This window comes from Aspergillus aculeatus (genome assembly GCF_001890905.1).
Source record: "Aspergillus aculeatus ATCC 16872 unplaced genomic scaffold ASPACscaffold_14, whole genome shotgun sequence".
NCBI lineage: Eukaryota > Fungi > Ascomycota > Eurotiomycetes > Eurotiales > Aspergillaceae > Aspergillus > Aspergillus aculeatus.
In genome coordinates this window covers 357,667-382,523 of record NW_017962989.1, presented here as the reverse complement: position 1 = coordinate 382,523, position 24,857 = coordinate 357,667, and the positions used below count along the sequence as shown (strand labels likewise).

Here is a 24,857-nt window from a genome sequence, read left to right as displayed (position 1 = left end):
TGTTTCAACAAAAATGCTCGGAATAGTGATACATGGAACAAGACACAAGAGACTATGGCAAGGATAACACACGAGAAAGCAACAAGTTTTCTCATCCAAAACGCCCTATAGGTACAGCTCTTTAGATCAAGATCTCTCCCCTATATCAAGCCAACACCATATACCACCATTCGTCCGTCCGCCAGCCTGGCTCATCCTCATCATGTGCTTTGTCCGTTCTCGTCCAATCCAACTTCATAGCCCCAACCTTCTTCATCCACTCCAATAAGAGCTGCACCTCCCATCCTCCCATCGTCGGCTTCAACATCCCTGCAATGCTAGAAGCGCTGATGCCAGGCCTCTGCGCCACACAGCTCACCACTGATGCCACCGCCAGATCCCAGAGAACTCGCACGAAGTCTCCATGGATATCATACCACAGTGGAACCTTCGCGGGGAGTGACGTCGCGGGATCAATCTCCTCAGGCAAACGCGGTGGTTTTAGTGTACTGGCCTTTTCCTGCACGGGGTTGCCATACACATAGGCATCCGTCGGCCAGATCTCAACCGTAAACCGAAGCTTCTTCTTGTCCATTTGTCGAGTCAGATACCCACCATCCGTTAGACCGTACTTGTCGCGAGGGGGGTCACGCGGTTTGAGGAGCACGCGACCAGCCCAGAGTAGGTTGATAGCCACGAGCATGTCGCCATCGTCCGCGTTCCAGTCGATCTCAGCGTGTCCCTGGTCCTGGAAAGCGGGATCCAAGACCTCCGTCTTGAATTTCTGGGCGCGGCGCAGTTGGACACTCTCAATGGCCCGCTTCTTGCTGATAGCGAGTAAGAAATACTCCGTGACATCGTAGTTGCGTCCTGGAGTGATGCGACCCCGATTGCCCATATTTAGAGCGCGTTCTGTAACCAGCGACTGCAGCGCCTGGTGGACCAAGGGCTCCCCAAATCGTTCTAGACTTTGCCGTGCCTCCATGGGGCGGTAGGTCTCATCTGGAGTTACGACATTTGCTCTAACCCACGTCTTCGCTACATCCAGACGGGCCAGTTCGGCCTTCCGGGGCCGAGCCCGAGCCATCTTGTTGCTCAAGGGCATGGCAAACGGAACAGCGGCAGCCAAGGCGCGCTTGCGGCTAACAGTGATCGACTGACTAACATGGTAGAATTCGTCTAGAGGATTTGTTGGCTCTTCTCGCACGTCGAACATGCTATCAAGCTGCTCTCTCGTCCCTGGTAGATCAGGTAGCTTCTCAGACTTGGGTAGTTCCAGATGATGCATCGCCCAATCGACTACTCCCTCCCAGTCGTAACTGTATAGATCATCGTAGTCAATGCGTGGCACTTCATCTTTGGCATAGGCATCAAGAAACCTCTCGTGAAAGTCACTCTGCATCTTGACGATTTGCAAACGGCATTTGTTGAGAACGAGACGGCTTCTTTCAGCCACAATATCCTGTTCCATGTCAGGAAAGCAATGGAACAAAAGAGTCCAGTCGATCTGACGTGCATCTGACCCTCCCGCCAGACTTCGAACAACGGCAAATGCCACCATGATTCTTCGAACCATCTCGGGAGCCAATGGAGCCCGGTTCCTCTTAGGAAATGTGTTGCGGTTGTTGAGCTGCTGACTTGACATGAGTGCTTTATTCTCATCGCCAGCCATGGACTCATCCCACTTGGCTATTCGGCGGTTCTGGGGTGCCATTGAAGCGGCTTCCGACCGTCGGCGTCGCTGACGAGTAATAACAGACAATCGCGGTGTGATGATATCCCCAAAGCTCTCATCAAAATCAAACCGGATGCCACTTTCAATGCCGGAGCTTTCTAGGTTCGGTACAGTCTGATTAATGAACGTGATTTCGGAGCTCTTGCGCGCAAGCAAATCCTCATTCTCAATCTCCCACCGAGAAATGGTGTTGGTCTCATGAAAGAACTGGCGTGCGCGCGGGTCATCACTTGCAGAGTAATCGAAATTGTGCCTCTGAGACTTAAGAATGTCTTCCAAGGAGTGCGGTAGTTCAGTTGCAGGGATGAGTACATGCTTTCTTGCTGCTGCTTTGGCACGGTCTTTCGCAGCCTGAAGTGCCGGAATACCAGCTTCGGTTGAGAAGGTCCCGGTTGTGGGTATGAAGGTTGATCTGGTGTTCATAAGCATGGAGTACGGAGCAAGCGATGACCAAAGGCGCCGCATTTTGCGGATCGAAGCCAACCCAGCTAATGCATGACGTCTGTGCAGCTGTCGCTCCTCCTTCGTCATCCTCAGCGGATATGGCCTGGTGATGGAGGTCAATCCCTGAGCCCCGTTCTTCCCTGTTCGGCGTCGGAATGTCATAAGACGAACTATCTCCGAGCCGCTGAATGGATCGAAGTCTTCCTCCATAGCCAGTTGTTCGAGCAGTTCCCTCCGCATGGCCATATCTCGCCTTTTCTCTATTGCAACGACAGACGCAGGCTTTTTATGCAGTTGCACTGTAAGCTCGTCAGGCAGTAAGGGAAAGTGACTTGTGTGCCGGCCTTCCTTTCCTTCCATCTTCTTACGTTTGCTGCCGTTCTTCTTGATCTCCGGATCGACATCGACGCTTGGAGGAAAGTAATAACGATCTGCCGCCAGCATCTTCTTTTGCAGATCTTCGATCAGAGGATCATCAGCCTGCATCTCCACTTTATAGACAATGTTCTTTGTCACCATGACACCTTTGTTGTCACGTCCACTGAACGTTAGCTGGCTCAGCCTGCCAGCATCAACCAGTCCTTTCACCACTGTTCTGACCGTGCGGAGATCGGGAACCTCCTTGTAGCGAGTCCTTTGCCATGCAGTCATAAATGGGTACCAAAGTTCTGTCCCCATTGGGTAAGCTCCTCCAGCCTGATCGATGATATCCATAACGATTTGCCGGCGAAGCACGGCGACAGATCCTCCTTTCCCTGCTCTGAGTTTTCGATCACTGTTCTTCGATTGCTGTGTTGGAGCTTCCACCTGCTCCAACCCCGGTGCAATTTGAGATACCGACGGTGACGGGACTTCGGCTTGATCGGTAGCCAGCTGTACGTCCGCGTTTGTGGTGCTTGCCGTGTTGGAGTCGGTAGAAATAACCATCTCATCGCTCTTCGTCGTCTCACTACCCTGAGAGATCGTATGAGGGTCCGCTGCCTGCTCAGCACCTGTGTGATTCTCAGTTGGACGTTTTGGTGTTTGCGAAGTTGCGAGCCATTTCCGCAGGGTATTATTTGCACGGGGTTTCTTTGGCAACGGACTGACTTCACTTGCAATTGTCCCAGAATTTTTCTTGCGCGGGGAACGTCGTGTCGCAACGATACCATGACTCTTCGCAGTGTCAGCAAGATCAGCCATCGTTTGATCTCCAGCTTTCGGAGACACGGCTCGCTTTCGTTTCGTGCGCTGATCTACTGTTACCGGGCTCATTCGATTGTCAGGACTCTTTTCTCCTTCGGTTTGAACCGAAAGGCTGCTACTATTTGCATCGGCGGATAATGCACCAGTTTGGGAGGTTCCAACGTCGACTCGCCGTTGCTTCCGTGCGCTGTCAATTCTTAATTCGGGTGTCGCATCCGAATCACGCTGCTGTCGGCTTCTCTTACTTCCTCGCGCCTGACCAGCTGTGGAAGGTGTTAGAGAGCCGAGTTCCGTGCCCGAATCAGCCATTGTGAGCGCAGGCGTTTCAACCGGACGCGGTGATTGGGGCGTCACTTGGGATAGAATCGTCGTCTTACCGTCCAGGTCAAGACGATCTTTCTGAAACCATGAGAAAGATGACAGTCTCGGAGACTTAAATACGGCAATCCTGCTAGCACGAGGACGTCCCTGTCGATTGCCGGCCGCCCTTCGTCGACCACGTGGAGTGACGTACACGCCAGGTGTTAGTCGTTCTATAAGCAAGACGTTGTAATCTGTCCATGTCTCATCGTATCCCATCGCTTCCAGCCTTTCCTTCTCAGACATGCCTTTGTATCGCTCTGGATCATGCTTCTTGAGACGTGGTCTAGCAGGCTTCAGCTCAACTATCTCATCGCCAGAGACATCGGCGTATTCTTTCTTGACTGTGACTGGCGTAGATCTGGGGCGTAGCGGGCTGGCCCCAACGCCAGCGGCGCCCTTGAGTCGCTGCTCAATTGTATAGCTCCCATCCAGTTGCCGCACTGCCACAGGGTCACGGCTCGAGCAATTATAGTTTGGCGGCTTAGCCACGAGGATACATTCCAGGAGGGAGGCATCACCGCCCTTTAGCACCTCCTTTCCCGGACGGTCCAAGGGTAATGCATATTGATCCAGCTGAGGCATGGCATTTACAGGGGGCGGTCGGATCTTTTCGTCCTTGGCATCCTTCGGACGGAATTCGACCGCCTCCCAGAGCGCATCTCCTGCGTTGACTAGTGCCTGGAAACTCAATGCGGTGTAATGAACGTAATGTGTAATGGTTCGTTCAAGTGCTGTGTCCCGCACTATAGCCAGATGGCGCAAGTGCAATGGCTGGGACAGCTGCCAGCAATCTGTAAGTCGACTGATTGCGTTTTCTAGCGGTCTGCGGTAGTAGTACCCGAAGCAGTTCCTAATAATCCCCTGTTCAAGGCGTTAGTGGATTCGCAGGTACCTTGCTTCCTTCGTTTGATTTACCTGGTTGGTGAGGCCCGCAGTCCCCGCATTATCAATCGTTTCGAAGATTAGATTATGGATGTTGCGGTCTGGGTTCCAAGAAGGGAGAATGCGACCGGCGTCTTCCACCTCTTGCTCCCGTTTCACTAACGTGGTATTCGGGGGGGCTTGCGATCCTCGGGTTGAATCTTCCTGATCCATTTCGTCTTCCAGTTCGACGTTGTCTTCCTGGTCCAGATTGGCCAAGATGTTTCGACTGAACTCATGGAATAATTCCATGTCTTTCTCCGTAGGTTCCCGGATGAGCATGACACATGGATGGAATTTTTTCAGTGTATGCGCATACTGGGACAAAGCTTTCACGCGCTTCAAGACCCCGATGCGCTCGAACTTGCGAAGCGCCCGGGATAGGATTCGCCAGTGCCAATGATCGATAAATCCGAGCTTTGCTTTGAGATCATTGCGAGAGATAAGCCTGTATTCCCTCAGAATGTCAAAGAGCTTCCCATTGAACTCATTGAAGTCGATCATCTTGGGCTTCACCCCAGACGGCTCAGAGTCTTGATCGGACTGAGGTGCATGCTCTGGTGTCAAAAACCGACGAAGGGTGCAGAGACTTGTCCGAGCAGCCTTGATTTGAATAGCCCGTTTCTCGATGTAGCCTTTCTGATGCAGGGCGTCTGTTCGCTTCGGAACCGACCGCTTGTCCTGACCACTGGCCTTGACCAAATCTGTCTGCACGATGCCGTTGTGCTTACGCGAGGCAATAATTGAGAGAAGAGCGAACTCGGTGGGCAAGACTTTGGTCTCGTCGGGCTCATGGCCGGTGACTGCTAGCCAAGTTCGCTCCTTTGAGACGAATACGCGAACAGGCTCCGACGATAAAGTGGGAGTGTGCGCCTCGGTGGAAGACTCATCACGAGAGAATCCGCCGACATCTTGCAGGCGAAGATGGTTTCCTTCCCTGTTCTGACCCACCGAGATTTCGGGATTCTTGGTCAGCCAGGACCAGACCTTCTCCTTGAAGCGTCTGTCCACGGTGTGGCTGCGGTCAGGAGCATCCTGTGCCAGTCTGGCATAGAAAGTATCGATGAACTTTAGTATATCCGATGGCGATGCACCTGGAAGGCATTAGTTGATTTTATCATTGGGAAGTACACGGTGTAAGTGATTAAAAAAAGACGTGCAGGTGTAGGTAGGCACGACAGGTAAAAAAAAAGGAGTTTGATCCAATAGGATGCATGCACGATGCAGGGGAAGGAAGTGTGTTGAGTTTTAGTAGTGGTGATGGTGGAGCATCATCACCACCTTCATTTCGTCGAGGCAGAAGAGATTGACAGGGAACCAACCTTGGTCGCCGCAGAGAGCAATCTCTGCAAGCAGAAAATCAATCAGGTCCCGAAGACTTGGGGCCATTTTTCCCCCATAATCACTGCCTTTGCACTGCTCAATCTCGATTTGGAAAAATCGCCTGCAGCGGATATCGATCTCAGGTCATTGCCTGGACAACGGAGATTTTACTGAACGAGAAAGAAAATGGTAGAGACCAAAGCGCGAATCGAACCGGCGTCGTGGAGGAAAAGGTGGAAGTTGAGGCCGAATTGCTGGGGGCATCCACTCACGTGATGGATGTGTCTGTCACTGTCACGTGAGTGGTGACTCCATCGCTCAGAATGGGGATGTTCATTGGCCATTCCTGAAGGTAATTGAAATCATTGAAAGAAGTAAGAGCATCTTAAAAGTACAGTTTCGAAGACAATATGCTAAAGCACACAGATTTCCATTTTTGAGTCAGCTCAGTGGTGCACTATTTGTATCCTCCCTCTTAATTCTCACTTCTCTCGGCCTTAGAACATCGGCATAATTGTCCGAGTTAACTCAAGGATAGTCAACTCGGATGAACTGCCATCTTGTTCCTTCCTTCCGATCATTGTCCACTTCCAACTCTGTAACAGCCATTCCTCCAGCTTTCATAGGTAGAAACCCGCTCCCGTACTTGGCCAGGAGCAGATATCCGCCATCAGGATGTTGCCGTGCGCCAAACGATTCCTTTTCGCCGTGGGACAACTGTGTGGCTTGGAAGCGTCAGCATGACTGCAGGTCGTTATGTCCTATGTAGGCAGCTGACACCGTATTCTTGAAGTCGAGCCACATCTTCTCATTTTCCATGCACTTCCAGTACGGCCCGAAGTCGTGATTAGCCGTGTCCCGGCTCCTGCCTTCTCTCTGCGGGTAGAGGCCCAAGATACCATCGCTCAATGCGATGACAAGGTTGGACCTGGGCTCGTGGATGATAAATGTTCCCCCTTTCCATGGACAAGTTGACAGCTTGTATGTTTGTAGTCTCGCAAACGAAGGAAGGCCGGTCGAGTCAGCATATATGGAGGCTGGAGTCGTATGAGTTGGAGTATCGCATCCTTGGTCGTCCGACGTGGACATCCTGTATTCGAGCAATTACAGCCAAGCTCGGTTAATTCAGCTATGTATGAGCATGTAGGGAGTATTCAGAGTATATAGAGCTCGATGTGGCGCTTGCGTTACTTACTCGTAGTAAAGATCACAAATAGTCAGAGGCTGATCTTCGCTGCGGATTTTGTCTTTCCAACCTCGGACTTTGCTCCTGGTTCCTCGTGTGCTGGTGGAAATGTACTCCGTAATTCGTGGTGTGGGTAGTAGACAAGTCAAAGGATAAAGATTCATTGATGGAGTGGGAGTTTGGACGGGAGATACACACGTTCATGTGAAATCATAGCGGGGTATGGGTCGGATTATAACCTCCGCGCTTTGGCATCCTCTGGATAGTCTCATATGCTTCGAGGGGTTCAGATACTGCTTTTGCGCTGGTTTCTGCTTGATGGTGGCTATGATTTTGCCGATTCTAGTCAGTCAGTAGTACATGGAAAGTGATAGATAGTCATCCCAACTCATCCTAACCGAGCTGAAAATGTCTGCTTAATGAAAAGAACAAACCATCAAATCTACTCTCATGTCATCATATCTACGAACAACTTTCGATTTTCATATCAGTTGTCTTCTTAACATCAAAAGAAGGGCAATTTAACATTACCACTGCCTGTTGTTTTATGTCAACATATTGAAGCATAATTGTCAGCCCGGGCGAATTCAAGTTGACTCAAGGAGGTTTAATCTGATGAACTCCCATCTCATTCCTCCCACCCAATGATAAATTCCCGATCTATTTTTCGAGAATTCTCATCGTCTTAAGCGAATCTCTGTCTCTGAACAGGAGCAGGTATTCGCCATCTGGATCTTGGCGAGGACAGACTGAATGGCTAGCTGTGTGACACAAACTAGTCGCGTCGAAAATCCCGTTGTCATATCCTGTGAAACGCCCAACACGGTATTTCTCAAACCGAGCCACATGTTTTCTCGACGCAGTTCCAGTGGAAACCCAGGTTGTGCCTTGCGATATCTTTGTTTGTGAGAGCGTACAAGCCCAATTTTACCATTTTTCAGCGCGACGACACGATTAGACAGCGTGTCACGTATGATGTATTTGCCTCCTGGCCATGGGCATGATGTTGCAATGTCTGAAGTCAAAGGACCTTCGACTGACTCGGTATCGGAGATCAGGGTAGTGTGGGACGGTGTATTGCATTCTTTGTCGTCTGAAGTTGACATGGCTGCGTTTCGATATCTAGAATCTCAGGTCTTGATTAGATTAGCTGCGTACGTCCTCCATTTCTGCTAAAGAATAAAGTGAGGCATGTGTTAGAGAAACCGTGGGTCTGCACTAACCTCCTGGCTTTAGGTCTTCTTGAATTCGTTCCGACACCTTCGTGAGTTGGAAAGGGTAGAAGGTAGAAAGACCTTAGATCGTTGGCCTCGGTAGCAGGTTGAAGACCCGCGGGGGGTGGAGGATGGGATAAACTGAGTAGCTTAGATGTTACATCTACGGACGATTGAAGAAGAAAAGTAGTGTTATGATCAGGAAGGAACTTGATCAAGCGGCCATTCAATAATTCTACGCAGTAAACTGCTCAAGTGTTGATTCCCCTCTTGACTTGGACAAAGTGAATTTGTTTGTTTGTCGACTGTGTTACGCTATAAGCAATACTCGTAGCGACTGACCCTTTGCCCCACCAAATGTTTCTGCTCATAAGGCCCCGCAATTGGAAGTGTCATGTCACTACCTAGTATAGCTACACACATTTACTCAGTGCCTGTATCTCATTGAGGGCAGCTATCACTGTTTGTATAGTATGTAGCTGCATACTGCATAATTACTCAGCCCGGTAGAATTTATTGTGCATGACTTCATGCATTCTGACGATCGGATGCTGATCATCCGGTCGGGCCAGGGTCCAAGTGGAGCTGGTAATGATCGAAGACATACCTAATCCTGTGGCTCGAAGCTCCGGGCATCGTATGGAAGGGCATTGGACAATCCGAGGATAAATTATACACCTAGTACCCCCGTACTCCTATCTTGAATCCTTTGACGAAAGCTATAGTAGAACGGATTATATCCAGCGGTAAGCGTGGGAGGCAAATCTCGTATTCCAGCGGTGGTGGGCGGGTCAGACCAGCAGATGTACCTCTGGGATGACATTGTGGGATGGAACCTGGATCCCATCGCCTTCCTAGACAGAATCACAATAGAGTGAGACAACAGTGGCTCTTATAACATCAGCCAAGTCTACGGCTGAAGGATATGCAATGTCTGGGTTGTTTATGCTGTTGATGTTTGGTGAAAGGAATGAAGGAATAAGTAAAAACAATAAAGAGAGTGACGGAACGGGCGGATGACATCACCGCGACGGGGTTACGTCAGGCATCGCGGCCAGCCAAAAAAGCCATTCGGTTCGCCGAATTCAATGGGCAGGGGGAAAAACAATTTCCTAAAGCCGTGGTTTCCGGAGTCTTTTTCGCCTTTGAACACTGCCTCCTTTCAAATTTGCCATATAGTCTAGTCATTCTACTTTCATCCCATTCGATTCGAGAGATACCTACTCTCCTACACTGACTACCTTTTGTCCTCCTTTTCCACCCCACCATGCCTCGCATTGTCTCGGAAGCCACTTGATCAATCTAACACCCATCACATCACAGAACAACTAATTGACAGATCGAGCCGACTAATACGTGCCGCTTCTAGCCACCCATCATGGATGATACTGAAGCAACCGCCGGGACGGCGCCCTCGGAGCCTCCGCAGCTGCCTTACTCTTTGCGCACAAGGAAGAAGTCGATTGCGTTTTTCTGGATTCTCTTCATCATTGATACAATGGCCCAACCGCTCATCCTATACTGGTGTCTATGGTATCTCACCGACCTCTCTCACAACCTCGGTAAGTTAGATCACTCTTCCTGCGCACTCCCGACCCTCCCGACCTTTATTGATTTATTTTGCCGTCCAGTATTTAGTATTGTGACTGCCTCCTTGGGAGGTATCTCGGTCTTCGAATACTTCTATCGGTTATACAACCTCTTTCGCAAAGATTCCCGCGCTCGACCCTTAAACGCACCAAAAGGATGGGTATGTTACTTGCTTGCCAACGCCATGGGTCATACTGACTATCATGCAGCTAGACTTCTTCCACATCAACTTTACTATCGTTTGGTTGATCCTCGCAATTGAATTGATCGTGTAAGTGGCATATTCGGGAAGGATATTTGGATAACAGCTAACCTCTCTCAGAGGAACTGTACCTGCAGAGCCATACGGTAAGTTGATCTTCGTTCGTCGTGCCTCTGACTCTGACTCTGGCTAACATTACTGGATGTATAGTGCGTCTCGTTGCAATGGTCCTCCCAACCGTTATGTTCTACTTTGGTGGTGTCTACCTCACCCTTGACATCCTGCGCGCATGTGGCGTGAAAGCACCCTTCCGAATCTCCTCCACGCCCAAAGGCTCAACAATGCCCACCGCCTTGTATGTGCTCATTGAAGATGTGGTTGCCGTGGATGGAGGTGGCGGTCAGATCTATCGATATGCCCTTCGGACGCGGTACCTCTCCAGCCCATACTTCCGCCGTATGCTGTTTCAGATGAACTGTTTCTGGACCGGAGGATCCATCGTATGCGCTGCTGCTATCACCGCGATCATATTCACCGTGGAGGAGCCGGTTGCCTATACTGTAAGTCCGTCCACTCCCCATTAGTATGTCCATATGACTAATGAGCCTCTTCAAGCTGGGCTGGACGCTTCCATTCGCCTGGGCTGGAGTCTGGACTCTGATCACTATCCCATGGGTTCAGAGTGATCTTCGACGCGAAAGACAATCGTGGGGCGCGAACCACGGTGAAGGAGGCATTGCTTATACCGACGATCCTAATGCGCCATCCGCCCGGACGCGACTCGAAAGTGTTCATGACCGTTTGCCGAATCTATTCACTTGGGGCCGCGAAAAGGAAACTGCGCCATCAAGCCCATCCGCTCAATCCTGAATCAGACTTTCAGGGTTGCGATACTCCTTGGTCTACCTGGATGTGACCACATTTGCTTCGACGAATCACAATGGTGTCCTTCCGTCCGATATCGACAACTCCAAGCACACTCGAGATGAGCTTGGAAGAGGGACTATTGAAGTTCACATCAAACCAACAACTGCACAACTAACGTGAAGATTACGAAAAATGTTCATGATGAGATTTACGACGGCTGCGCCGACATGTTACTGTACATAAAGATACCCAAGCCTTCTTCTTTTTCCAAGCGACTTGTTGATAGTTGCACCTTGTGTTCGAATACCTAGACTTATTATTCTCGGCTTGGGACATTTGCTTTTAGATAATGGAATCATAATACCAAAATTGTACAAGATTGTATACTTTGCCGCCAGCAGCAAACAACCCATCCTCTCAGTTCTGGTTAGTTCTTTCTTCGTTGCACTCGTGCCATCGTCAATCCCCCCTAGAAAATATGCACGCATAGGCCGAGCCTCCCATATATCGTGACATGATCGAGAGGTGCCGTGACGGGGATGCCATGTGCCGCTCGAGGTGTAGATGTAGTCGACACGACGACCACCACCGTGGCAGACTCACAAATGGCCCTAGCATCTGGCGGAAGCAAATGCCTGGGACCAGATCGGCCGATGTCGACAATTGCCGTCTCTACCCAGTCAGCTGTAGCCATCCCCGCTCCCCTTCAAGCCGAGAAACCATCTCAATGCTTTGCTCTTCACCCAAACCCTACATAATCTCTTCTCAATCCCGCCCAAGGGTAACCACTCAAACCGGCCTCAGCGCATAAAACCTGACCGGCAACAGCCGAAAATTCTTCGGAAACCCCAACTGCAACTCCGACGCCACCACCACCAACCCACTCTCTTTGAACAGGGCCCGGAACTTGTCATCCGTGCGCGTCACACTACTATCCTCCTCATCGAACATATCCTCGCCACGGGGATCTGTCGACTGATTCTCCTTGACGACCAGCACGCCTGTCTCCGTCAGCGCCTCGCGACACCGGACAAAGTACTCCGCCAGCTGTTTATCCGTCAAATGACCCACGCAGAACTGCGTCCAGATCAGATCGTACCGCTTGTCGGGGTGCCAATCCTCCAAGCCCAAGGTGTAGATGTCGCCGACGACGCCGTCGCGCTTGAGGGAGGAATCGCGGATGATCTGGATGAACTTGTCGACGGGCTCGACGGCGTCGACGGTGGTGCAGACGTGGGCGAGCAGGCCCTCAGTGACGCGGCCGACGCCCGCGCCGCAGTCGACCCCGCGCGCGAGTTTGCCCTCCGTCGGGCAGTCGGGGATCAGGCGGCGGACTTTGTTCAGGAAGGTCTTCGAGCCCCGGAGGTCGATCCGCGTGTACCAGGGGTATTGGCCGAGCATGCCCAGCATCACTTTCGCGTTGGCGGGCACGCTGTTCCAGTAGCGGAGGGAGGCCGCGGGGTCGATCTTTGCGTCCGGCGCGGTTTGCGGTGTGGTGGCTGGGTCGGTCATAGTGGATATGTCTTGAAGGTAGAGATAGGAAGGGGGAGGAGGGAGAGATTGTGTTTCGCAATGTTGACCACAAGAAACAAAAGGTCGCGCGCAGCAAGCCTTGGATTTGATGCGGATATCGAATCTGCACAGGCAGGTCCGCGGAGCTGCTAGCAGGCCTCAGGCAGGAACGCCCTCATACCCCGCTTACCTAATCGCGCCGTGAAGAACTACAAGCATCCACGCAATGTCCTGTTTGAGTTCGATTCAGCATACACAGCGGGGATAAATGGCCAGGGGACAGCTGACGATGGCAGCGGACGAGTCTCCCGGCGAGGAACATGTTGCGTTCATGCAATGGGCCAAGTCCCAAGGCGTGACGATTAACGGCATCACTCCAGCGCGATTCCCCGGCCGACGCCTGGGCATGAAAGCGACGCGGATGATAGAAGTATGTATTATACCCCATGCCCTAAAGACCCTCGAGATCGATAAACCATGCCCAATGTTTCTGGCGTATGCTAATTCAGCTGCAGGAGAATGAGGTCATGCTCAGCGTGCCCGTATCAGCAATGCTGACCATTGACTCGATCCCCTCATCATTCGTGGAGCAATTCCCCTCAGGCTCATCCATCCACTGCATTCTCGCTGCATTTCTCAGCCACGGAGACGCCGCCTTACTCAAGGAGCTAGAGCCCTGGCGCAAGGTCTGGCCCAACTTTCGCGAGTTCGAGGACACCATGCCCGTGCTCTGGCCGGAGCATCTCCGGCGGTCCAATTCCGCCTTCGAGAAAGCCACAAGCGACAGCAGCAGCAGCAGCAGCAGCGAGAGTTCCTCGTCATCAGCACCACCAAGCCTTCTACCCCCCTCAATCTCCGGACTCTGGAATACCTTCCAGAAAGAACCAGTAGGCGTAGACTACGAAACCAGATACCAGAACCTGCTGGGCCAGCAGGAGAACCGGCTACAGGCCGCATGGGCACATGTGCGCACCGTATACCCAGATATTGACTGGAGCACGTTCGCCTACTACTGGTTCATCATCAACTCGCGGAGCTTCTACTATGTCTCGCCGGGTAAAGAAGAGCCGGAGGACTGGAACGATGCTATTGCCATGGTCCCATTTGCGGACTACTTCAACCACGACGACGATGCGGTAAGCCAGCCAGCCCTTACGCACTCAAGCCAAACCCAACCCAACCCCTACCCCTACTCTAACCAAATACCTGACATCCTTTTTCGAAACAGGCATGCGAAGTCATCTGGACCGGCGAGAACTACCTCTTCAAAGCAACCCGACAATACGGTATGCAACCAACCCCACAACAACACGAATACCTTCTTCACCACCAGCACAAAAGACCACACAATCTTCTAACAAACATTCCAAAAAAAAAGACCTAAACGAAGAAATCTTCATGAGCTACGGCTCCCACTCCAACGACTTCCTCTTCGTCGAATGTATGCTGTTCCCCTTCCTAGCCCTTAGTCCCTAGTCCCCCCGAAAAACACAATCTAACCAAAGAAAAAAAAGATGGCTTCTTCCTCCCCACCAACCCCTCAGATAGCATCTACCTCGACGACATCATCTTCCAAGACCTCACCATCGAGCAAAAGAAAGACCTCATCGGGCAAGATTTATTCGGGTAAGGCCAGCCCCTCCCCCCCCCCCCCCCCCATCCATCTTGATACCTGCAAAACAAAGAGAGGAAAGCTAACCATCCACCCCAGAAACTTCGAACTCACATCCCCAACCACTCCACCAACCTCAACCATCCCCAAGAATATCCAAGCAGCAGCCGCCCTGAAAACCATGAGCCGCCGCGACTGGAAACTCTGGATCACGGGGCGTTCACGGCGGGGGTTCTCTGCTGAAAAGTCCACGGAGGTGATTCGGGGGTGGATCGAGGTGTATTGGGGGGAATGCGAGGCGGTGATCGGGCGGATTGAGGAAGCGATGGTAGCCCGAGATGGTTCGCGGAGCTGCGTGGGGGACGGAGGTGAAAGTGGTAGTGGTAGTGGTAGTGGTAGTTTAGAGGGGAAGGATGATGGGAGTACTGCTGCTGTGTCTGTTGCGTCCTCCCCGGCCGCCGTGCGGTCTCCAGAGTGGGAGCGGGGCAGGCTTGAAATGTTGCTGGAGAGGTGGAAGCAGCTTCGGGGGTTGTGTGAGGGGGCTTTGGAGATGGTTGGGGTAGGAAGGGAGGAGTAGTCTAAACATGCATTAGATACACCAAGTGGGAAGGGGGGATGGGGGAGGGTATGCAGATTTGATGAACACGTTGCCTGGTGGGTGTTTTGGGGGGCGGGGGCTGCTATAGAGTCACTGGCTACACAACGCCTGATCGAGGAACAGGGTGCCAACAGCCCCAAAGCGTCTTGGGGCAAGGAGATTTCCGAACATCGCTTATCATTGAAGAGCTGTCTGGCATGGCAGAAACAAATAGTATTGACCCAGAGTACCTTTTAATTGCACCGTCTATCCTGATATATACCCACAGAACCATACCACACACCATATATTCAAAGCGCTCATATCGCGCACCACCCGCAAATGCAACTCCGTAGACGGCCGTAAACATAACCCTGCACATGCAAAGGATATGCACTTGCGATTAGCGTCTAGGGTCTGAAAAAAAAGAAAAAAAAAAAAAAACAAAAAAAAAAAAAAAAAGAAGGGAGAAGAACAAGAATGGTACATGCAGAAAAGATATTTTCGAAGAGAAAAGAGATTAGGGTTAAATAGAGGTTTTGTACGGGAGAGGAAATCGATAAGGATGGATGGCAGAATCAGGGGCCGGGAAGCAACAACAAAGATCCCCAGATAAACTCCTGGTATTATGAACGGACTCCATGGCAAGAAAAGCATACCGATGTGCCGACGCCTTTATACGACCCACTGCATTGGGGGTATCACATGGCAAATGCAAGGTCAAGAATGTGCAACAAGCGAGATCTCAACGAGGGGAACAGGATAATGGAACAAGGGATCCTGGAAGGGGTGTGATTTTGAACGTATGCCTTCCGCTATGAAGCAGGGAGATTATTTCCGAGAAGGCATTAGTTTGCGGCCAAAGTTGCGGATTGATGCGGTCTTGTGGCTGGAACTACTACGAAAGAATCAGTTTCGCTCAAAGATGTGTTCCGTGCAGTTCATATAAGCTTACCTTTCTTCCGGTCCATCCCAGAGCTTGGTGGTCTGAGACCGAGGCAGAGCTTGACCCGACGTCATTGGTCTGCTGGGAGGATTGACAAGTCGGCGAGATTGCTACATGAACAGTTAGCAAGGTTTCTCAATACTGATTGACTTCGGGCAGTACATACTTCCCAACGAGCATCCACATCAACCTCGCTCGCCGACCGAGAATCAGAGATCACTCCACTCGGTTCATTAATGCTGAGCATGCTAGACCCGAGTGAGTTTGACCGCGCAAGCGGCAAAGTCCCCGAATGTCCGGAGCGTTGTGACTCCGAGTATTCACTGTTTGAGTCGACACTGGCCAGGCTACTGGCTTTCTCAGACGTCGATTGCACAACACTGTCTGAATTATGTAGAAGCTGGGATGAGCTTACAAGCTCGCGATACCGCTTCTGTTGTTGTTGTTGCTGTTTGGAAGGTCGATGATGAGAGAACTTGTTGCCGAGAATCGCAGGTGCATGCGAGATAAGAGCCTTGATAACGTCCTTCTTGAGACGCAGAGCCAGGTCCAGGTTCGACCATGTCTTATTCTGATACTCAAGCACCGGCAATCGGAAGACAAAGTCATGAAGATCCTCCAGATTGTGGTCACCCTTGCCTTTGTAACTCAGGCAGAGCACCACGTCATGCACCTTGACATGAGCCAACGTCATATAGTTCGATGCACGTGACATCATCTGAGCCAGGTCATCCGGAGTCTCCTTGGACTTGCCTTTGCTGGGTCTTCCAAGAGCGAATTTCTTTGACTTTTCGTCGCCAGTGGAATTCGTTCCGGCAGTGTTCACTAGCGACTTCTCTGTGGGCTGTCTTGACAACATGCGTAGGCTGTCGACTGATCTCTTCTTGCTCAACGCCCCGCTCGTCGACGGGCGCATCAAAAGGTTTGGATCTTTATCCTTGTGGATAGGAGTCAGTGCAAGGCCCTTGAGATGGCGATGCTGGGATCGAGGCCTAGCCTCCTCCGCCAGAGAAAGCGTGGGCTGGAGTCTTAACTCAATAGCCCCGGTCCCCTTCAAGGACAAATCGTCTGTTGACATATCGCTCTGTTCAAGTCCAGGGGATGTCTTTGGGCGTTCCTCCTCCTCGGAGTCAGATGAGCCATCGATAGGCTTCATGTTTTTGATCATGAAGGGTGAAAACCCGCCATTTTCGAAAGCAGTTGACCCAACATTTGGAAACATGTACTCAAATACCTTCTGGCCGAGCACCTGCTCCAATTGGACCTTGAGAGGGAAAAGAGAAACTTCGAAATCGTCCACAACTGGTATGCCAGCAACTGCCTCGAGCATGTGCCACTTGACCTTGATCATATAATCATCCGGCCCGTCGAGACTGCGAGCTTGGTCAAGGTAAGGAACGATGATCTGGGGATAGATCGCATCTGGGAGCAGATTCAAGCCATACAGTCGCTCGACCGCAACTTCATTATGGTTCGAACCGTCACTGTTGTCTGTGCGATCATAAGCAGCATTCCTCAGCTGAAATTCAACCAATGGTTCGGACTGATCCTTCATCAAATGCCACACAACCTCACTGGCTGAAATATTCCAGCGAAGGACTCCATTCGCTTTCGACATGGTCGGGTCAATCTTTCTTTGGGAGCTTGTGATGGCTTTCATCAGGAAGAACAGCTCGTCCTCGCATTGAGTAAGGTCTTTCTCAAGGACCAAGCGATCTTCCCAGCCTTGCTTGTCCAAATACTTGGCATGGATCTGGAAATGCTCTTTGATCTCCTCTAGTTGTCGAATGCGGGCTTGGAGTTTGAACACCATCTCTGGAGCACCCCTCAAGTCACTGAAATCGGACGTGAGCATGATCCTCTCCAAGCGTTCATTGCGGACCTTTTCCAGTGGTTCACTATAGAGAAGGAGGTCCAGAACGATGATATACATCGAATAATACTCAGCCGAGTCACAGATGGCTCTGAAGTGAGGGAAATCAACACTGATGTGATCCATCCTCGGCTCCTGCTCTTCAATGTTGAGAGGTTGCCCTGGTTGGCCCTTGGCCACTTCCTCGTTGTACTTCAGACGAAGGTTGTTGTACTTGTCATATCGCAAGCTCGCCGAAGTCTTCTGAATAATCCTCGAGAAGCCAAAGGGATTCAACTCAAAGTCGAATACTGCTTCTAGGGTCAACCAAGGTGGCCACGCTGAGCCTGGTGAATTGCCATATTTGTTGCCTGCATAGAACTGGAGGTGGTTCATTAGATTCTTCTGTGTTGCCACGAAGAACTGGGCTCCGTCCATGCAAAGGGAGAAGCGACGTTGAACCAGACCGCTAACATCATCAGACACTCGCTCCTTGTCCATGATAGAGATGACCTGCAGTTGCATCCCTTTAGCGGCGACCAGCAACACTGATTTCTGGTTCTTTTCACTCTGGAGCTGGATTTGAGGGGCGATGAGCCGCAGATGATAACTGTTTTGAGGTGTAAATTCTGGCGCAATATTTTCGCTGGAGCCCTCCGATGTAGGAGTGCTCGGCTTTCTCTGCTCCTGGTTCTCTTGTTCTTCGGCGCTCACAAAGCGTTTGGCATCATTCAACAGCTGCTCAATGCGATCTTCGACACTGTCATCATCTTCGCTATCCACGAGGCCTCGAGCATCCGAGGGACGTCTCGATGCTGTCCGGAACAGTTTCGAGTGCTTTTGCTTGTTCTTGTTCTGCTCGTCGACGATGTCGAGGATGAACTTGACTGCCCGCCGAGACATGTAGTACACGAAACCCCGTCTCTGGCTTACTTGGTGGATGTAACGAAGCATGATGTTCCTCAACGAATTGTTCCACTTGAGTTGAACATTGTGAATGATGAACCGATTGTCGAAATCGCTTGCCAATTCGTCATCAGGGCCCGAGTAGAGTCCGTCCATATCGGCGTCCCGAGCGTCACTTGTTGAATCTGAGTCAGTTCCCATCTTAGAAGCGCTGTCATTGGCGAAGGCTTCCGGGCTTCTTTCCACTGGATGCCTCTCCTCCCGGGCTATCAGCCTTTCAATGCGTTGCAGACCAGCTGTAAGGAACGCTCGTCTCCGTGTCAACGTTTCTGCTTGCCTCAGATAGTCGGCGTGCTGCTTCCTTAACTCGGGATCATGATCTACCTCCTTCGCCATGCGAAGTTCCTGCTCACCAATGGTCCGGTTGCAATCACGCATCTGAGCCTCGACGGAGACCAGGCGATCTCTAATCAACTCCATTTGCACTCGACGAGGCTCATTGTTCTCAGACATCACACAAATATGGGTCGGTTCGTCACCAAATGAGCTATATCCAGTCTCATCTGGGACTGTCTGCCCATGGTCGGTTTGGCGGAAGTACGTGAAGCGTGGCGTGAATGCCAGAGGCAAGATCTGGGTCCGAGGGTTCGACTCCTGAGGCAGTATCCAGTCCAATTCCACGAAATCGTCCATGTCTATCCAGTCAAGATTCTGATCAGGGATCGTAAACCGAGACAAGTCCACCGATGCGACAGGCTGTTGGAAGGAGGACAGGATATCATCCCTATTTTTCTCGATGTCATCGAAATTTGTGCCTTCAATGCTGGCGGAAACAGCACGAAAGTCTGCGGCCTGCAGATCCAGTTGTGCCTGATTGATCCGCATCGCACTCGCCTTGGTTTGCTTCAAGCGACCCTTGGCCTGAGTTTTGACGTGTTCCCGTCTTTGGTGAACATCAAGCTTGAGACTGTCCAGTCGAACTTTGATGCCGGTAGCCGTCACGACATCTTCCGCGTAATCTTCGCGATCCTTGTGCTTATAGATATGGGCAACAAACAGTGGAGCAAAGAGTAGCTTGTACTTGACCGTCGCTAAATGACGGTTGAACTTCTTGCTCGTTTTTGTGACACCAGGCCACAGCGGTCCTTGTCGAACTGGCAATGACATAACACCGGAGAATAGAGACCACCAATTGAAGAAATGTGTGAAGAAGCGGGGACTCAGATGCACGGTATTGTAGCTTGCAGACGGCTGGACGGAGTCAACAGACCAATTCCTGCTGACCGGTGCAATGACAGAGATCGATAGATGAATGTGGTTACTGCGGAAGCCGCGGTAGGCGTCATAGTCCTGTTGACAGTTTAGCTTTGAATCTTGCAAAATCCAGGACACATAGCTTACCTCTTTATGTGCTGGGTCGATGAGGAGGGGATTTTGAAGGACAACATCATAGTGAGGTCTGAACTGGAATGACCGTTCATTCTCGTTGATGTTCCGCTCGAATACTAAGCCAGCAACCAGACGCACGTCACCCGATAGCTTCATAACGACTTTCTTGAAGTGAGCCGCATTCTTCAGGTCGCTGGAAGATGATGTCGTTTCCAGATCCTGGGCCGTAGCCTCGGCCATATATCGTGCCTCGTGGCTGTAGTCGGGTATTGCCAGCACGTACTCCCCACTCGTAACGCTCATGAACTCCATTGGATCATCGCTGGTATGGATCTCCCATTTAACATCCTTGCGCCAACACATTACGAATCCACCACCAAATCCAGTAACAACGTATGGGTCGCGCGATCCTTTGAGACGGAGATGGACGTCTCCGTCCTCCTTCCATACTACCTTAATTCGCGAGTGGAAACTCAATCTGATCTTGTCCCAGAAGCCGACTCTATCAGACGGATCGATCTCGGTCTTTGTGAAACCTTCAATTATCTTCATCATGTCCTGAATGACGGGCTGATAAGACATGCCCCAGGAAATGCTTGTGGGCAGACTGGTGTTGATTTCAAAGGTGGGGTCCGAGTATGTTTTCACAGGAGAAACAGATCGCCAGACTTCGATGGCGAAAGGCGGACTTATCGACCCATCTGATAGTTCTGTTGAAGGGACCAACTCCAACTTGACCTGTCTAGCAGATTTATGATCGCGGTACTCCTCCGCAATCACGAAGTTAGTCCGCAGGGACCAGCTTGATAATCTTGGGGATTGTCCGGGCCGTAGTGCCGGGATGTGCAAGAGGTCCAGCGGATAATCTCTGAGGTTGACCCGAGCTTCTCCCATGTCCAGCTGAATACTCATGGGAACAAGCAATGCATACTTCATTGACATTGGCATGCCCTTACCAATGCTGTTGAGGAACTTGGGATAGTCTTCCAGGGGAAAAGACGGCTTGTCGATCACAAGATTGATGTCACTTATCAAAGCAGACAAGATAGCAGGTCGATTGGGGATTGACAGGACAGTTTCTGTCTCTTGCACGTCTTCTGGCGGTTCGTCCGCGCCGGAGAAAAGGTTTCTCACCTCCCTGATCGACGTACCCTGGAACCGTAGCGCGGAGTCAATCTTTGATTTCCAGGATCGGGCATTGTGCTCCTGAAGCCGGTACCACGCGTTCTCGGCAGATACTTTGGATTCGCACGATAGACAAGCAGCACCTTCCGTATCATAACGGAACTTCCTGTCTCGTCCACGTTTGTCATCATTCAAGCTCTTCCGCAGCTTTGCATCGGCACTCCTACTTCTCCTTCTCTCCTCACTCTGGCGTTCACTGCGAAGAGTCCGGTGGCTTGACCTAGTACGAAGCCTGGATGAAGTGCGTCGCTGATCTGTCTCCTTGATCTTCTGCAATTTTAATTCAAACGCCTCTTCCCTCGCCAGGCGCTGACGCTGCTCCAGTAAACCAGTGCGGTAGATGCACCCAAGCTTCCATTCAAAAGCATCATCTTCCATCTCAAAAAGTAATGCTTTGCTGCGCAAGGAGATCCTAGGGACCTTCTTCGGGTCTTCTGGGTCTCTTGCTGCTCCAAATTCAGCCGAATGACCCTTGAACCGTTGATGAAGTTGCTTGAGTGCCTTAGACGTATTGATGAAGTTGTCAAAGATGCGATGCATGACCATATGATGCGGAACTCCAAGTCGGATAAAGTCCGCCCAAACATCGATTGATTTCTGCTCAACCATGCTCGTACCCTGCTTTATTTTCATCTTGCGCAAGTCAAGCCTGACATTGTTCATGCTTATGATTCTAGCCCAGATCCCCTTGAGCTTGGGAGCTTCGGCATGCAATCGTACCAAATGAGCTCGAACAAAAGGAGTAGAGAGACGGTGAGACCCCCCTGTGAGCCCGTAGATTTGCAGCAACATCGGGGGATCCGCAGGGAGGAAAGTCTTGACTTGAATGACTGTTGCCCTCACATCGACGGTGACAAGCTCGCCTCTGGAAGAAGCCCGCGACGACGGAGAAGAGAAGCCGTTCAGACCTTGGGATGCTTCTTGGTCTTGATTTCCAGATGCCCTACGCATGAAAGCGTTCTTAAGCACAGAAACAGCAACCCCAAGACAGTAATACCGGTAGAGCGAATACTGGAGGTACACCCCTTTGAAGACAGAATTGATGTTGAAAATCGGTCCCAGGCGATCGCTCATAGTGCTCAAAGCAACCTCGAACCTCGGAAGGGAGAAAAAGGGTTCAGCCTCTAGGAAATCTTCCGATTCAATAACGAATCCTTCGAAGCCACGGACATGAATGGCAAGTCGACGACCATCGGCAGCGACGCCTAGCTTCTGCCTTGGCGGTGAGGTAGGAAATTTGAAGGACGACTCATCACCTATCGTTGAATGACTAGGCGTACGTCGCCTTGAGAAGCTGACAGCAATCGGCTCAGACTTCTGGGCCTTGTAGTCTGCGGTCCATGATTGCAGCTGAAATGAGACGCCGCGAGATAGCGAAGAGACACTGGCATCAACACCGGCAATCTCCAAGCTAAGACCAGTGGCCTCAAACTGGAACCTAAGGAGCCATGGGGGGACACGCCTCAGTATACTAGGCTTCCGCTCTTCGATGGACATAGATACCGTTCTCTTATGCTTGGTATGAGCGCGGAATTGTTCAATCACCTCGTAAATTCCGCGATTCACTTCATCATTGACCATGTGTGCGGAGGCAGTATTGAGATTACCTGATGCCATCACGCGTACCTCTGGAGAAGCACTCAATAGAACCTTGAACTCCAACGACTCAGTTGTGAGGAGGTTATGTTTAATACCAGATGGTGTCTGATAATATAATTTGTGCGAAGCCACCCGATAAATTGAGGACAATGAGTAATGCACTCCACCTTCCGAAGAGTGCGAAGACTCGATATCAAGCGAAATTGCTGATATCGATGATATGAGAAGATTGTAGTCATCGTTGGAGGTTCGGTCTGGGCTGGTAATCGGCAGAACAAATCTAACCACCGGCTCGTGAATGGATACTTTGATACTTGCTTTGGGAAGCAATCGCGATATCAGGCGATTATTGTCTCTCTTCTTGCCTCTGGGTGATGGTCTGCGGGACTGCGACAGTCCGAGGAGTCTAGAAACCTGCCTTGGCTCAAGATCGAGGGAAGGTGAGGTAACAACCAAATTGGCAAACAGAATATTAGTGTTGCGCTCCTCCGGGTTGTAGTCGTCAAAAGAGCTGATGGTTTTGGAAGGAAGAGTGGTCTTGATCGTCGTTGTGGCCATCGGGATATAGAGTATGTTGTCGCTTTCACCTGAGCCGTCGTCCAAGCTAACCGAGAGAGAGATGGCGGCAAGAAGAGCCTGATGCGCGACGTCCTTGCGCTGAAAATACATCCGATGGGCAGGACTCTGCTGATCCATTCGGTGTAAGTCGATGCCTATTTCGTGAGATACGATATTGAGAAAGATTGGAGTTTGCTTTTCGGACGACGGTTGGAAAGCTCGAGACAGGCGGAAAAAGCTCAGCGCCACCTGGATCCCTTGTATGCCGCGTAGTATAGAACCGGCAAACTCTTTCGAATCTGCGACGGTCTGTACAATTGAGTCATCCCTACTCCCGGGTTGATCAAGTTCTTCGACGAAGTCAGCAAACGACATCTCGTCGTCGGTGTTGTTGCTATCCACAGGCTCTTTCGGCGACTGCTTGGATTTCTTGACGCGGTGCATGAATGTCATAAAGTCGTCATATGGAATATGCATCCTTCCAACCTTGAAAGCTATCGAAGCATCTCTGAGGCCATCCAGTTCTTTATGGAGAAGACCATGTATATGCACGCGAATATTGTCTAGCACTTCGGTCGATTCGCCTCCATCAACGGCCAGGAGCACATTCTGAACGTTCATGATCCACTCAGCAGGCTTCTGTTCGCTAGCATCGGTGTTCCCAGACCGATACAATGTGCCTCGATCGACCATTTTGCGCCTAGTATCGACTCCCAGGGACAGCGATCCCACTTGTATCTGACCAGCTTCGACAATATTGATGGTAGTATTGACGGCCACGACATCCACCAACTTCAACCAATGAATTTTCCGATGTAACTGTTTCACTTGCTCCTTGATGCGCATCAAGCTCTTCCACGTCTTACTCCGCTGCTTAGCGGTGTGCCCAGCCGTTTCCGTGCTTTCCTTGTTCGAATCATCGTCCTCCGAAGGACTCTGCGGCTCCAAGGCATCGGGTCTGTTCATTGGCTTGCGAGCTTTTCCCAAAGCTGACGGATCCAGCGTCACTTTGAGCTCTGTTAGCTTGAGACTGAGCCATGTAGGTTGCGCGAATGACGGTGGATGTAAGGACAGCCCGAGGCCACGGAGTTCGATCTGCACGCCATCTTTCGGGACATAGCTAATTCGACGGAGAGAGAGGTATCCTATTCGCTGAATGGAGACTCCGGTTGCAATTCGGACAATGGCGAAGATAAGGAAGGATAGGAGGTATAAGAAAAGGAAGCCCACGAGAATCGTGGTCGGACTGAAGAGCGTCATCGTATTTCACGATTAGCGGGACTGACCGGTTGCACAGGACGGGGAGTCGTCAGCCAAGAAATCATGGAGATGCTGTAGGTCGTTTGGTATCTGTATAAGAGTAATGAGCGAAAGGAGGCTATCGCAAGCCACGATGGGTGAACAGTCCAAACGGACGAACAGCCTTGAATCAAGCCCGCGATCCTCCTGTTCTCGAGGGAGAGAGAGGGGGGAATGTATTCCCTGTCTGCAGAACCGGCGAAGGACAGGTCTCCGTTAATACGAGACGTGCCGACCAGCCGGGGAGATGATGCGACAAGGACGGGCCAGTTTTAAGTCAGTCATGCTTCTTTTCTGTTTGAGTATGTTCTTTCCCGAGCATATGAGGCGAAGGGGAAGAGTTGGATGTTTGATGATGCAACAACCGTAGTTGAGGCAGCTCGAAGAATAATCGAGGATGGATAATACAACCA

The 24,857-nt window shown here is 51.0% G+C and overlaps 5 protein-coding genes across 5 annotated transcripts; 2 read left to right on the top strand and 3 right to left on the bottom strand.

The window, feature by feature from the left end:
* Nucleotides 1–19: 19 nt before the first annotated feature.
* Nucleotides 20–6,053, bottom strand: ASPACDRAFT_80646 (putative TFIIIC transcription initiation factor complex subunits Tfc3). Its single transcript, XM_020205698.1, has 3 exons — nt 5,950–6,053; nt 4,622–5,721; nt 20–4,567 (listed from the first exon to the last, which is right to left on the bottom strand). The coding sequence occupies exons 1-3, from the start codon at nt 6,014–6,016 to the stop codon at nt 146–148; spliced, it is 5,589 nt and encodes a 1,862-aa protein (XP_020053492.1). The 5' UTR covers nt 6,017–6,053; the 3' UTR covers nt 20–145.
* Nucleotides 6,054–9,464: 3,411 nt separating this feature from the next.
* On the top strand, nt 9,465–11,311 carry ASPACDRAFT_80645 (uncharacterized protein). The gene is made up of 6 exons (XM_020205697.1): nt 9,465–9,912; nt 9,982–10,100; nt 10,150–10,211; nt 10,263–10,288; nt 10,353–10,702; nt 10,758–11,311. The coding sequence occupies exons 1-6, from the start codon at nt 9,729–9,731 to the stop codon at nt 11,010–11,012; spliced, it is 996 nt and encodes a 331-aa protein (XP_020053491.1). The 5' UTR covers nt 9,465–9,728; the 3' UTR covers nt 11,013–11,311.
* A 405-nt stretch (nt 11,312–11,716) lies between these two features.
* On the bottom strand, nt 11,717–12,540 carry ASPACDRAFT_80641 (N-terminal protein methyltransferase). The gene has a single exon (XM_020205696.1). The coding sequence runs from the start codon at nt 12,417–12,419 to the stop codon at nt 11,799–11,801; it is 621 nt and encodes a 206-aa protein (XP_020053490.1). The 5' UTR covers nt 12,420–12,540; the 3' UTR covers nt 11,717–11,798.
* A 241-nt stretch (nt 12,541–12,781) lies between these two features.
* Nucleotides 12,782–14,961, top strand: ASPACDRAFT_80639 (uncharacterized protein). The gene is made up of 6 exons (XM_020205695.1): nt 12,782–12,951; nt 13,037–13,657; nt 13,750–13,807; nt 13,900–13,962; nt 14,036–14,147; nt 14,233–14,961. The coding sequence occupies exons 1-6, from the start codon at nt 12,811–12,813 to the stop codon at nt 14,708–14,710; spliced, it is 1,473 nt and encodes a 490-aa protein (XP_020053489.1). The 5' UTR covers nt 12,782–12,810; the 3' UTR covers nt 14,711–14,961.
* Nucleotides 14,962–15,541: 580 nt separating this feature from the next.
* ASPACDRAFT_46002 (FMP27 family protein) lies at nt 15,542–24,405 on the bottom strand (the record flags this gene model as incomplete). The annotated part of the gene is made up of 4 exons (XM_020201717.1): nt 15,542–15,608; nt 15,666–15,766; nt 15,823–19,764; nt 19,816–24,405. The coding sequence occupies 4 exons, from the start codon at nt 24,403–24,405 to the stop codon at nt 15,542–15,544; spliced, it is 8,700 nt and encodes a 2,899-aa protein (XP_020053488.1).
* Between the last annotated feature and the right edge of the window lie 452 nt (nt 24,406–24,857).

Excerpts from the sequence above, each read along its gene's own strand:
- ASPACDRAFT_80646 (XM_020205698.1), bottom strand. The coding sequence starts at position 6,016 with ATGGCCCCAAGTCTTCGGGACCTGATTGATTTTCTGCTTGCAGAGATT. Across the intron at positions 5,722-5,949 it reads TGCTCTCTGCGGCGACCAAG|GTGCATCGCCATCGGATATA; the intron begins GTTGGTTCCCTG and ends AATGCCTTCCAG. Across the intron at positions 4,568-4,621 it reads CTGCGGGCCTCACCAACCAG|GGGATTATTAGGAACTGCTT; the intron begins GTAAATCAAACG and ends CGCCTTGAACAG.
- ASPACDRAFT_80645 (XM_020205697.1), top strand. The coding sequence starts at position 9,729 with ATGGATGATACTGAAGCAACCGCCGGGACGGCGCCCTCGGAGCCTCCG. Across the intron at positions 10,101-10,149 it reads TAAACGCACCAAAAGGATGG|CTAGACTTCTTCCACATCAA; the intron begins GTATGTTACTTG and ends ACTATCATGCAG. Across the intron at positions 10,289-10,352 it reads TGTACCTGCAGAGCCATACG|TGCGTCTCGTTGCAATGGTC; the intron begins GTAAGTTGATCT and ends CTGGATGTATAG.
- ASPACDRAFT_80641 (XM_020205696.1), bottom strand. The coding sequence starts at position 12,419 with ATGCTGGGCATGCTCGGCCAATACCCCTGGTACACGCGGATCGACCTC.
- ASPACDRAFT_80639 (XM_020205695.1), top strand. The coding sequence starts at position 12,811 with ATGGCAGCGGACGAGTCTCCCGGCGAGGAACATGTTGCGTTCATGCAA. Across the intron at positions 13,963-14,035 it reads CGACTTCCTCTTCGTCGAAT|ATGGCTTCTTCCTCCCCACC; the intron begins GTATGCTGTTCC and ends AAGAAAAAAAAG. Across the intron at positions 14,148-14,232 it reads ATCGGGCAAGATTTATTCGG|AAACTTCGAACTCACATCCC; the intron begins GTAAGGCCAGCC and ends CATCCACCCCAG.